This window comes from Heteronotia binoei, chromosome 14 (genome assembly GCF_032191835.1).
Source record: "Heteronotia binoei isolate CCM8104 ecotype False Entrance Well chromosome 14, APGP_CSIRO_Hbin_v1, whole genome shotgun sequence".
Classification (NCBI taxonomy): Eukaryota; Metazoa; Chordata; class Lepidosauria; order Squamata; family Gekkonidae; genus Heteronotia; species Heteronotia binoei.
In genome coordinates this window covers 30,629,578-30,642,953 of record NC_083236.1, presented here as the reverse complement: position 1 = coordinate 30,642,953, position 13,376 = coordinate 30,629,578, and the positions used below count along the sequence as shown (strand labels likewise).

The following is a 13,376-nucleotide window of genomic DNA, read 5'->3' as shown; positions in this document are numbered from 1 at the left end:
GGCTACTTTGAATTCTACTACAATTAACACCTCCAAGAAAACATGTTTCCTGCCTCACAATCACAATTTAATCCCTATGTCAAGAGGACACAAAAACATGAACACTGTCTTGCTGGATGTCCACTATGTATTCCTACCATGGCCAACGTGTAGCAATCTCTTGGCTGGTCTGATGCCTGTACAGTTCACATTTGACTTTTGTGCAGGGCTTTTTTTGTAGCAGGATCTCCTTTGCATGTTGGGCCACCACCCCACCCCCATCCTGATGTAGCCAATCCTCCAAGAGTTTACAGTAGGCGCTGCAAGAAGAACCCTGTAAGCTCTTGGAGGATTGGCTACATCACAGGTGTGTGGCCCTGCTTTTGTGGTAGAGGACTAATGCATGAGGGATGTATGGAAGTACATGCATAAAGGTTAGAATGGATACATTTCATGAATGGAGCAGGAATGCATGAGAACATAAGAAGAGCCTTGCTGGATCTGACCAGCGGTTCATCTAATCCAGCATCCTGTTTCTTACACAGAGGCCAACCAGTAGCACTGCAGAGCCCACAAGCAGGACACAGAGGCCAAAACCTTTCCTTGATGTTGCTTCCTAATACCAGTATTCAGAGATTTACTGCCTCTGGATATGAAGACTCGTTGCATGCAAATCCAAGACTCACTTCAGCATACCACTATATCTAGGGGTTCAAATGGACATGACAGAGATCACACCCTCTATTCTGCCTATAAATGGCATGCAGCCTCAATTTGTCTCAAGGCCATGCAGGGAATGAAGAGGAGGTTTAACTGTTCACCTCCCACATGTGAATGAAACCTTGGCTCCATGCTTTTTTATTGGCATGGGGGTTTATTGTTGGGGGGATATTTGCAGTCTAAATTTTATGGGCTGAACAAGGTACATGATCTTATTATTATTTATTATTTGGTTGATTTATATTCCGCCTTTTCCCATATGGGCTCAGGGTGAAACATAGTCATGGTAAAATAGTTAAAATACAAAAACAAGCTAATAATATATGGATAAAACATAACTCAAAAACTCAGAAATATACACAGGCAGGCAGGCACATATTTCAGGTGAATGCATAATTTTTTGGCTCATTGTAGCTTTTCAGCCCATTGTGGGGAAGGGCAATAGATGGTACAGACAGTAGAAGAAGATATTGGATTTATATCCCGCCCTCCACTCCGAAGAGTCTCAGAGCGGCTCACAATCTCCTTTACCTTCCCCCCCCACAACAGACACCCTGTGAGGTGGGTGGGGCTGAGAGGGCTCTCACAGCAGCTGCCCTTTCAAGGACAACCTCTGCCAAAGCTATGGCTGACCCAAGCAGGTGCAAGTGGAGGAGTGGGAAATCAAACCTAGTTCTCCCAGATAAGAGTCCGCGCACTTAACCACTACACCAAGCTGAGATTGAGAGGACGTCCGTTTGCCTCAACCAAAGGCCCGGCAAAACAGCTCCGTCTTGCAGGCCGTACGGAACGGAAGCAAATCTTTGAGTTTGAGTTTAGAATGAACATTGTGTACACTGTATAAACGTGCCATTAGGGAACAATCCTAAGCAGGTATAGTCAGAAGTAAGTCCAATGTTATTCAGCGAGCTCACTCCCAGGAAAGCTGAGGTTTGCAGCTTTCATTTCTCAAAGGCTGGCATGCTTCCGACCTATTCCAAAGATATGACAGCAATAGTCTAAACCTTGAGTATCTGCAGAATATTAAAAAGGAAGCCCGTGTCTGAGGTTTCAAAGCATAGTATCTGCTAGCAGTTCCAGACACCAAATTCACTTTGCCTTGAAAGGCCATTCACAAATGATAAATTGTCTAGCAGCTTTGAAATGCTATTGTCGTCTTTAAAATGAACTGAGGCAGAATCTGCAAATACCTGTTTGAGTTCCTGATGTCACGGCTCAACTAGATTAGGATTAAAATAAGCCTTTAACGGGAATCCTTCAACAATAAAATTTAACTAAAATCTGAAAACTAATTTATCACCCTGTTTACAATGGCATTGATAGTTCTGAAAGGAGCCCAGTAAATTAGACTAATGCTTAGACTTCCACCTCCAGTCTCTAGAAACCTATTAATAAGGTTAAAGAGATCACAGTGTTAAATACATCAATGCGAATGACTACATGGGCCTGTTTTCCTATTAAACCGGTCAATAAATGCTATTGCTACTTAGTTACAAATGTTCCTCCCAGCTCTTGCTTGATTAATAGGACACTGTTGGGACAAACATTGGAAGAGGCTGTTTGGAACTTAGATCAGCTGTTAGACTCCAGTCCTTGCACTAAAAGTGGAGTCTACACAGGTTCATGCACTAAGCCCGTGGAAGACATTTCATTCCATTAATTCAAATCAAGAGTCTACCAGTTGCACTTACCAGAAGCTCAACATGTATGGGTGCCTTCTCATGTGAATTGGAGAAGGTGTGTATCAGGTTTCTCAAGAACCTGACTGGATGCTATATCAGAGTGGGAAAATCCATATCTTGCCCAGTACACACGAGCCAGTGACCACATGTAGCAACACTTGCAGGCTCCAAGTTTTTGCAGATCAAAAGGAACAGAATATCTGCAGCATCTGCCACTCAATTTTTATTGTATGACCAAAAGCTGTCACATGATAACCATTTAACCATCCGAGAATAGAAGAAGAGTTGGTTTTTATACCTCGGTTTTCTCTACCCTCAGGATTCTCAAAGTGGCTTACAATCACCTTCCCCTCCTCCCCCCACCATAGGCACCTTGCGAGGCAGGTGGGGCTGAGAGAGATTTCAGAGAATTTTGACTGGCCCAAGGTCACCCAGCAGGCTTCATGAGGAGGAGGAGGAGGAGGAGGAGGAGGAGGAGGAGGAGGAGTGGGAAAGCAAACCTGGTTCTCCTGATTAGTCTGCTGCTCTTAACCACAACACCACACTGGCTCTCAATCTTTGTCACTAATGGGCAATCTCTCCTCTTCTGAATGTTGGCCACCAAAGTGGATGCCACCAAAGTGAACTTCTGAGAGACATTATGAAAGGGAAGCTATTTTTCAAGAATAATTTTGCATACCCTCTGCCAGCATCAATTGAATTCAGAAACTTTCTGCTAACCTTAGCCATAATTATGAATGGGTATTATTAGCAAGCAGGTTATGCCTGATGATTTTTTTTTCCTGAGTATCATACTGATCTGGTTAGAGAAAGGTTATGTTTAAGCTTTAGAAGCCTCTCTCACACAGAATCTTCTGTTACTTTTTTCCAGGCAAATTTGGGAATTCTTTGTCCATCTAAGGACAAGGAAGATTGTGGGCTGCCCTTCCTCTTCCAGAACTTGCTGTTTACCTCCTGAGATACAGGGGGAAAAAGGATAGTTTCATTTCTAGTGCTACTGGTGTGAGATTTAGTAATGAAATGTGGTATCCCACTGCATCCTGTATCCTGTAATACTACCCAATATCCTGTAATACTACCCAGAATCCTTGGCATTACATGGAAGCTCCTTGACAGAAAACACAGGGCCAGTTCATTCATGAGGTGAGATAAGGTAGTCACTCATGTGGTGGATTTAGGACTGGAGGGATGTAGTCTCCTCCCTCACAGCCACACTTGCCTGTGTCTTGTCATATCCAGAGGGGCTGATTCTTCCTCTCTGCAACCAAAATGGTGACCAAACTCCCACAAGAATTCAGGAAGCCCTTGAGGCCAAGTATGGCTTGCCATGCTGGTTGCAGAGAGGCTTAAGGGAGTGGAGGCCCAAGAACTCACTGGCTCCTGGAAGGGGGGGGTGGGGTAGGATTAGTCCAGAGAAATGAGAGGAAGCTTAGCCAACAAAATCCCTCAAGCTGCCATTGAGAAAAGCTGGTTCAGAAACTGTTCACTAAAAGCTTGAGATTTGAAGTGTCCAATGCCCCTGCCCTTTTGAGTTAACACACTGCTGAAAATGTTGTGAAACACATTAAGCATGCCTCAACATTTTGGTTTGCTTTTTAAATTTATTTTGCTGTTAAGTGGAGATAATCCACCAGTGTTTCAGGAGGGGTCAATTCCATCCTGAGCCAAATCTCTACATTGCATTATAGGTAGAGAAGAGGAAGGAATTAAGATTTCACAAGTTTTCTAAAGTGGGCTGAAAAATGGCCTGTCAATGGTGCTATTGAAGACAATTAATTAGAAAAGAGTCCAGATCTGAACCATCCCTTTGAACGAAAAGGAAAAACCTCCCAACCCTGCCTCTCTTGGTTAATTAAAAATGCCCCTTTGGAGGGGGCCATTGATAATTATTGATTCCCTGATACTGAAATGAATCAGAAGAGGCCAACAGGCATCTGTTGATTAGGTCTCCAGAGATAAGACTGCTGTACATGTTAAAAACCGGATATTACATTTGAAAGACTGATAAATAGCCTGCCTCGTAGTGAGAGTCAATTGAAGCAATTATTTTCATGTGTTGTTGATTTTCTTGAGAAATGAGCCATGGGACTTTAGCCATGGGTTGGATTCTGTGACTTCTTTCTAGCAAGCTTTCCTCAAACATAGAAAGACTTCCTCCATCAAAATGTTTTCTCCATCTGGGGGGGGGGGGAATAACTTTCCATCGGAGGAAGTCTATCTCTCCTAAATCCCTCAAGCTGCCATTGAGAAAAGCTGGTTCAGAAACTGTTCCCTAAAGACTTGATATTTGACACATCAAATGCCACTGCCTATTTGAGTTAACACAGTTCTGAGAATGTTGCGAAACACATTGAGCATGTCTTTGGTCTGCTTTTTAAATTTAAATTTCTTAGCAGAAGAATGTCATAGGATTCAGCTTAGTGAAACAAAGTCATAGGGTTCAACTTTATTGGTTGAATCCAACCAGCTGTTCCGCTGGTGGAAAAGGAGGGGGTCCATTTTCTCCACCAAGATCATCTGAACCTGCATGGACAAAAGCCATGTAAGATGGAGGCTGTAATGTGGGGGATTAGGTGAGGCAGAGTAAAAAAGCTGGTTGGATCCAACTGTATGACTTCTGGGGAGGGGGGGGTTGGAATGGAATCTCTCAATCTTTGATGTCTAAGAATTACGGGCATCACACTGCTGATCTTGAACTTCTTACATCTGTTTTAGCTTGTATTTGTACTTTACACATCAAAGCCAAATAATGATCCTGACCAGGCAAAAAAGACCATTTGAAAAAATAAACCCCTCATTCAGCCATTCATCTTGACGTTTAAAAAATCCTCAGTGCCATGACCTTCTGTGCTCATTTGAAAGTAATCAGCATTAAGCTCAGTAGCCCTGACTTCTGAGTGCATAGGATTGGGCTGCCCATCACAATCCTACATAGTTTTGCAAGGATTAACATATATGCCTACATGCATCCCACACAACAACTCTTCATAGTTTTTATTTATTTTATTTATTTACTTCTATTAATTTCCCATCTTTGTCCTCTGTAGGGACCCCAAGTAGCTTGCATCATTCTCTTCTCTTCTATTTTATCCTCATAACAACCCTTTGAAGTAGGTAAAGCTGAGAGCATGTTACTGGCCTAAGGTTACCCAGTGTGCGTGCACAACTGAATAGGGATTTGAACCTGGCTTTCCCAGATCCTAGCCTGCTGCTCTAACCATTTCACCACACTGGCTCTCAATGTTGGGAGTGGGCCATGGCAGAGCACATGCTTTGCATATAGGAAGTTCAGACCTAGCATGTCTGGTTAAAGAGTCTCAAAGTAGCAGATGTTCACAAAGATCTCTGGAGAGCTGCCACCAGGCAGAGGAGACGATACTGACCTTGATGGTCAATGATCTGATTCAGTTTAAGGCTCCTTCAATATGGGGCTCTCGCTTAGTGAGAGAGCATCTGCTTTTGCACGATGATGTTCCCAGCTTCAATCCCTGGCATCTCTAGATGAAGGATCTCAAAATAGCAGATGCTCACAAAGATTTTTGGATGGCAAAAAGACAACCTGATTTGATGCAAAGCCATTTCATACGTTAGCTGGGGGAAAAAATAGCATTTCTAAAATGCCAACTTTAAAAAGAGAGTGTGCAATATTTCTTTACATAGTGCACAATTAGTGGCAGCTTTAGAAGGGAAACTCATGGAGGAGCTGTTAATCTTGAGGACTGAATGGGGTCTCCCAGGTCCACAGACTACTGGTGTGGGTGGACAAAGAGTGGGGGGCGTGTCTTGTTCATATTGGCTCCCCAGTTCTCTGGAGAAAGAATGTTGTCATAGATGGAGTTTAGGTCTAGTTGGGTAGGTTCTGCTTGTGTTCTGTACTTCTCTAGCAAGGCCTTTCTTTTGTTCCATGCCAAGGGAAACATCACTTAAGACAACCAATTTTTTGGACAAGAAGTCAGTGACAGTAGTGCTGAACTGACTTGGCGATAAATGACTGTGTGTGTTTGTGAACCAGGACAATGGAAAGTGAAGACGGGCGCAAAAGGTACCTCGTCTTCCCCACCAGCAAGACCCATGGCTCGAGTCAGAAGGGGAGGAAAGCAGCGCTGAAAGGCAATGGGAGGCGGATTGACTATATGCTGTACACAGAAGAAGGACTGTACCTGGAGTGGAAAGTGGTAAGTGGAAAGCAGAGAACGGATTGACCATTTCACTTACAAGGAAAGTTCTTGGAGGGCCCCTGTAATGTACTGAGTGATGAGACGTGCTGAAGGCAACATGCTTTATTAGTGAGTACATCACATGGTGAGGCAACGCGGGCCGGGTCCCGATTATATACATACCCTGGAACAACCCTCAGTCTGGCCAGGTCCAATCCTGGCCAGTTAAACTTCCCGCCACAGATCTTGATTGGCAGAGTGTATTTGCGGAGCTACATCTGGAGACCAGTGGACTTCTACTGGTCACCTCCATAGCGTCCGCTGTGTTGTAATTTCGGGACTGAAATGCAAGACACAACAGCCCCTGACTTGGAAGACCACTCACTGGCTGCCTGAAACAAGCAGAGCCAACCCTCCAGCAATTTCGCCAGTGCTGCAGAGTCTCCTTGTTCAGAGCCTCCAATAGCAGCAACCCCCAGTTGGTGGCAACGCAGGAAGCAGCAACAAGTGGGAAAGAGCAACTGCTGGCTAGATCTGAGCTGAGTTGCCCCTATAGCCCTGGCTCATAACATCACAGAGCCTGTTCAACTTGCCTTACTTCTGGGCCATTATAACTGCCTGGTCTGTCCCTGGATGAAGGTCTCAGGCAGGCGGTACACAGGCTGAAATGTCCCAGTGCGCAAAATACTGATGGCTTTTAGAAACCTCAGGAAATGGGTTGCGGTTGATATGATGAAATGACGTTTCACCTCCAGATCTGTGCAAGGACCTGCTGTTACTCTTTGGCGATGCAAACTTTGCAGTCTGAATGCTCAGAGGTTAAGTTCCAGTAGCCCAGACAAGGAGTCTGGTTAAAAGAAAAGAGCTAGCTCTCCTCCCACCTCAGTTCCTAGTTAGGGGCAGTTTGAGCTTAACCTCTGAGCACTCACAGAGCGCAGACCTCGGCATTTACAAAGAAAAGCAACAACTCCTTGCACAGATACTGAGGTGGCAGATGCGGAGGCATAGTTCAGACTATGACTATTCAGACTTGTGAACAAACTGGGGCTCATGCAAGGCATGGGTTCTTCTCCTGGCTCCTGGCCACTAATTAGAGATTGATGGGTTCTTCACGCATCACTGTATGTCTGTTTTTGTCTGTGTAGAGTCAATCAGTAAGCTGTGTCATTTTATCTAATTATCACTTGTAAGGCACCTTAAAGCCATTATAATTAATAAGCAGGATATATAGCCTGGTAGCCAGAGAGGTTCTGGCAGCCAGGGCACAAATGGGGAAAGCTCTGTATCCCAGCTGATGGATTTCTGCAGCGCTGCAGAAGTGAGGCTTCATGGGGAGCTTGTAGCCATTGTTCTATTGCCATTCCCCATGGGGACCAGTCCATGAGTTCAATTCGGGGGGCGGGGGGGGGGGGGGTTGAGCAGGAATGCAGAAGAATGCAGTTCCAGCTGGCTTGGCATCCGGGGGTGTGGTCTAATATGCAAATGTGCTCCTGCTGGGTTTTTCTAAAAAAAAAAAAAAAAGCCCTGTTTCAATGTCATATCTACTTGGGCCTAGATCTTGGACATCTGGGCCATTATCTGGCCTTGATTCCATTTTCAAGGGAAAAGGTGGCTTCTGCCTTGTCATTCAGAAAGGAACAAGCCCACTGCTGCCTCCAATGGTTCTAGTCAATGAAAGGAGTTACGGCCACAATTGACATGCTTGCTGCAGTCCTTGGTGACGTGCCTGTCCTGGTGTAAGCATGTGGTCAGGCAAAAAACATTTATCCTGATCTTTCCCAGACTCTTTGTTGATAGATGTCAGGAGGAGAAACGAAGAAACTGGGAAACAATGCCACCGTGGTTGTGCTTGAAGATGCATCCACACAACAAGGATTCTCCATTTTTACTGAACTACGTTCTCAGTGAGGGCAAGAGTGTCATCACTGCTACAGTGATATAATTAGATTTTGTTACCATATGTTATCAATAAAAATGTTTAAAAGGATTCTCCATTTTTTATTCATACCTGCTGCAAAAGCCCCGCCCAATGCAACAGAGTTTCTGCAGAGGAGTTTTCTATGCCCTTCCCTCTATTAGCCACCATTTGCTGAGCATTCCCACCACCCCCACCACGCCCACTGTATCACCAAGCCAGTTTGGTGTTGGGAGAGCCAGTTTGGTGTAGTGGTTAAGTGTGCGGACTCTTATCTGGGAGAACCAGGTTTGATTCCTCACTCCTCCACTTGCACCTGCTAGCATGGCCTTGGGTCAGCCATAGCTCTGGCAGAGGTTGTCCTTGAAAGGGCAGCTGCTGTGAGAGCCCTCTCCAGCCCCACCCACCTCACAGGGTGTCTGTTGTGGGGGAGGAAGGTAAAGGAGATTGTGAGCCACTCTGAGACTCTTCGGAGTGGAGGGCGGGATATAAATCCAATATCTTCATCATCTTCTTCTTCTTCAAGAGGGCTTTTAGAGGGCTTTCTAAAAATCAATAATGGCTATAGCCTTGCACTATAAGGAAAGGCAGGATATAAACATTTAAATTAATTAATTTAGCTATTATTATTTATTACATTTATAGACCACCCTCCCCCAAAGGGCTCAGGGCAGTGTACAATATAATAAAATATACAAAAAATACAATAAATAGGAGATAATAGGAAAAATAGTAACAGATAAAAACATCATACAAATAAATAATGACATAGCAGTTTTCACTTCCTCCATGAGCAGATCGTGAACTGGGCATTATAGTCCTCCATCAACTGCCATGATTGTTAAAAGCCCTTCAAAAGCCTTTAGGGCAGGGATGTCAATTTTATTTGTTAGGAGGCCTGGATCTGACACAAATGGAACTTTGTGGGGCCAGGCCATGTGTGTCATAAAATGTAATGTGAGGTAACAGAGATATAAACTTTATAAAGGACACAAATATAATTAAATATATTATTTTTAACTTAAAATACAAACACGCTTAAAACTCTTGCAATATTTTGTTTAAAATGGAAAGGTAGGGGATAGCAGGACTGGCAATGCAATTTTTAAAATAAAACATCAAGAAAAAGCATAGCGATCACAGCAGAAACTAAAATTATAAAATGCTCTGAGCCTGGGAAAACAATGAAATGGCATTGCAAGCTTCCTCCCCCCACACACACAAACTTGGGTCTACTCAGATTAGCAATGGGTCTCTGGTGGAATATCCCTCTTTGACTGTGGGTACCCAAATTTGAGTACTCACTAGGTCAGCAGAGACAATAATAATAATAAATAATAAATTTATTTTTGTATCCTGCCCTCCCCCGCCAAAGGCCGGCTCAGGGCGGCTAACAGGCATGGTAAGTACCATGGTACAATAAAATATATTAAAATACAATCATTACTATAAACAGTTAAATAAATTAAGTTACATTCATAAATTAAACTAGAACTTAATTACAAGAGAAAACCATTCTGATTTATCATTTAAGGTTCTGCATTCAGAATGTGTATGGAATGGCTAACTGTCATATCTCGGGCTTCATCCAAAAGCGAGCTGAAAGAGGGCGGTTTTGCAAGCCCTGCGAAACTGGTTTAGGTCTCGCAGGGCTCACACCTCCTCTGGTAGTTGATTCCACCATTGGGGAGCCATTGTTGAGAAGGCTTGCTCCCTCGTTGATTTCAATCTAGCCTCCCTTGGTCCAGGGATTTTTAAAAGGTTTTGAGAACTAGATCTCAGTGCTCTCTGAGGAACATATGGGGAAAGGCGGTCCCAAGGTAGGCAGGTCCTCGGCCATATAGGGCTTTAAAGGTAATAACCAGCACCTTGTAGCGAACTCGGAACACAATGGCTCGGACAAGCTGGCTCAAAGCATCAAACTTTTATTTGCAAGGACACAACGCCAAGAAGCCTGAGCTTCACTGTCTATATAGCAACGCTGAAAGGAAACTGATCTTCACTCCATTGAAACACACTGCAGCATAGACAAAGCTGCAAGGAAAGCATGGAATGGATCTTCCATCAAGGTCCCTGAGCCCTATCTATCTGGGCACAGAGACCTTAATGGAAAATCCGCTCCACGTTCTCCCTGCAGCTTTGATGAAGAGTCCATTCCAGGTTTTCCTTGCAGCTTTGTCTGTGCCTCAGCCTGCAAAGACAAGGTTGAAAGGCAGGGAACTGAAAGAGAAGGGAACTAGGTCAACCTTGGTGCTTCAAACGGTGAGGACAGGAGGGGAGAGAAAAGAGCCCAGGGGACTGATTAAAGCCCTGGATGGGCCAGTTCTGGCCTGCAGGACAGACATTTGACACTCTTGCTTTAGGGGGTGAGAAATGGCAGCTCCTAGGGGATGATGGGAGGAAAATGGTGCTGTGGGCAGGATCGAATTGCCAGCCTTTGAGTGGGGCCTAGATATCTCTCGGAATTGCAACTGATCAACAACAATGATCTGTTCCCTTGAAGAAAAATGTCTTAGAGGGTGGACTGTACGAAATCACATCCTTGCTGAGCTCCCATCCTTCCTTAAACTAAATTTGAGAGTGCCTTTTTTAAATAGAAGGCTGTCTGTAATTTATAGTCCTGGCCTCAATTTTTTTTTATTTTGACTGAAGTAACAAATAGCTGGCATTCTGATTTCCAGATCAGGAATCTGCCCACAGCAAAATGGATTTTGTAAAGGGAGGCAGGGGATTCCCTGTCCCAGTCCCCCCCTCCCCCACTGCTGCCAATCAGCTGGCCAGCAAGGAGATTCACCAGGAGCAGGAGGGAGGCTCAGGTTACATTGTAGTGATGGTACTTCCAGTGTGTACCAGAAGTGATGTCATCAATGACATCCTGTTGACACTTTGGACAGAAACTCTATGACAGAAGCCATTTTTATTCTAGGGGTTTTGCCTCAAATACCGGAGCATCACCAGGATGTTCAAACATATTGACATCACTTCCGGTAGATGTCAGAGGTGATGTCACCAGTGATATAGCCTAGGCCTCCCCCCCCTCTCACACACACACCCCATCCCCTGCCAGTTGCCAGGATTTGTACGTCAGTTTTGATTCTGCCCTTGTGAAAGGCAGGCTGAAACCAGAAAGTGGGGAAATGGCCCCTCATATGCCAGCCTTTACTGGACCTAAAAAGCCTTTTGTCTGTTGTTTCTCTGCAGGAAGTGGAAGAGTTCAGCTTTATTACCCAGTTAGCAGGCCTGACAGATCACCTGCCTGTCGCCATGCGCCTGATGGTCTCCACGGGAGAGGAGGATCCTTAAAGAAGGACCATTTCTGAGAATTTAGAAGAGGGAACTTCCAAACTTGTGATGTGACCAAGATGCAGGTCAAAGAATGACGTTTTCTGGCGCTCCCCCCTTCCCCACAAGACGGACCAGGCCTGACTCAGGCTCTCCTGCAGCCATTGCTCCACCTGCTTTTGACATTCCTCACCATTCGCAACCAAGGCAGGAGGATGTTAAAAAGGGAAGGCAAGAGTGGATGGGAGGGGGTGTTTGGGAGGTGAGGGGGCCAAGCCACAGACAAGCATCGCAAGTTGCCCAGGCCACCGGGCAGGCCTGTATTTCTATAACTTTCACTGTGGACTGAAAGGAACCAAGCTAGAAGTCCCAATTCCTTCTGAACCAGTGCCATTCTTACTAACTTCTTCTTTTTTTATATACTTATATATAGCACAAATTTAGTTTGTAATCCGTCTCTGTGTTAGTGCGGCTCCGAAAGTGAGTCTTTTTTTGGCATCATTTCTTTATATATTCTTAACGAGCTAAATGCTTACTTTCTCTTTTTAATTTTGTAGCCTGTTAATGTCGTAGTAGCATGCCTGCATCAGAAGCATGCATCCGCGTTGCATGCCACTCCCTTGGGGGGGACAGAACGGTCAGGAAGAGACCGTGGAGGGGAGGGGAGGGGAGAAATACAAGGACCGCCCTTGAGAATTTAGAATCCAAGCTGCCCAGATGACAGTGTTCTGGAACTTAGAATTCAACCTCCATATTCAATTTCTTCTAGACGAGATGTGCCCAGTTTGTAAAATAGCAGAGTATTTCCTGTGGGCTCTCCATTTAAACGTAAAGCTAAAACTTAATACATTTTTAATGCAGTCGGGGCTGGCGTCAGCATTTGCTGAAGTGGGGCATCTGCTGGATCCCAAGGTTTGGGGGGGAGGCCACTGCTGTCAGCTCTGCGTTGCCAGCTCTGGGTTGCAAAATACCTGAAGTTTTGGTGAGTGGAGCCTGAGGAGGACAGGGTTTGGGGAGGGGAGGGACTTCATTGGGATGTGATGCCATAGAGTTCACCTTCCAAAGTGGCCATTTTCTCCAGGTGAACTGATCTCTGCCATTTGGAGATCAGTTATAATAGTGGGAGATCTCCAGGACCCACCTGGACATTGGCAATTCTGCTGTCAACTCCACCCATTCACTTGCTTGCACTCCACCACTCATAGTCCCAACTGCAGGCACTGCTTAGTGGAAAGGGCTGCAGGCAGCTGTTAGGATGGCCACTGGGAGGGCTTTAGACCCCACCGCCCCACCACTGATCAGCTGGCTGGTGGGGGGAACTTAACCTGAAAAAGAGGGTGATCTATCCGACATGCAGCAACGTGTCTACATCACTGTCCACATGATCTTGGAGGGATGTGATCACATCCAGGGCATCAGGATGACACTCTGGTATTTGGGCAAAACCTCTATGGTAGAAACCAAATTTACCATAGAGCTTTTGCCCAAATACCAGAGCATCACCCTGATGTCCTGGAAGTGATTACATCATTTCCGGGCACATAGTGATTTAGACACATTGCTGCATATTGGATGGGCCTCTCTGCTGCTCCCAGCAATTCTCCCCATCGCCCACCCGGCAACCCTAGAGAATTTTCAAGT

At 45.0% G+C, this 13,376-nt stretch overlaps 1 protein-coding gene across 1 annotated transcript in view; it reads left to right on the top strand.

The window, feature by feature from the left end:
- SMPD3 (sphingomyelin phosphodiesterase 3) overlaps positions 1-12,264 on the top strand; it is a 144,828-nt gene extending 132,564 nt beyond the window's left edge. Inside the window, exons 7-8 of the mRNA XM_060254454.1 lie at positions 6,394-6,556; positions 11,655-12,264. Of these exons, the coding sequence (XP_060110437.1) occupies positions 6,394-6,556; positions 11,655-11,756 (265 nt within the window). The 3' untranslated portion in view covers positions 11,757-12,264. The remainder of the gene's footprint in view (positions 1-6,393; positions 6,557-11,654) is intronic.
- Positions 12,265-13,376: the final 1,112 nt, after the last annotated feature.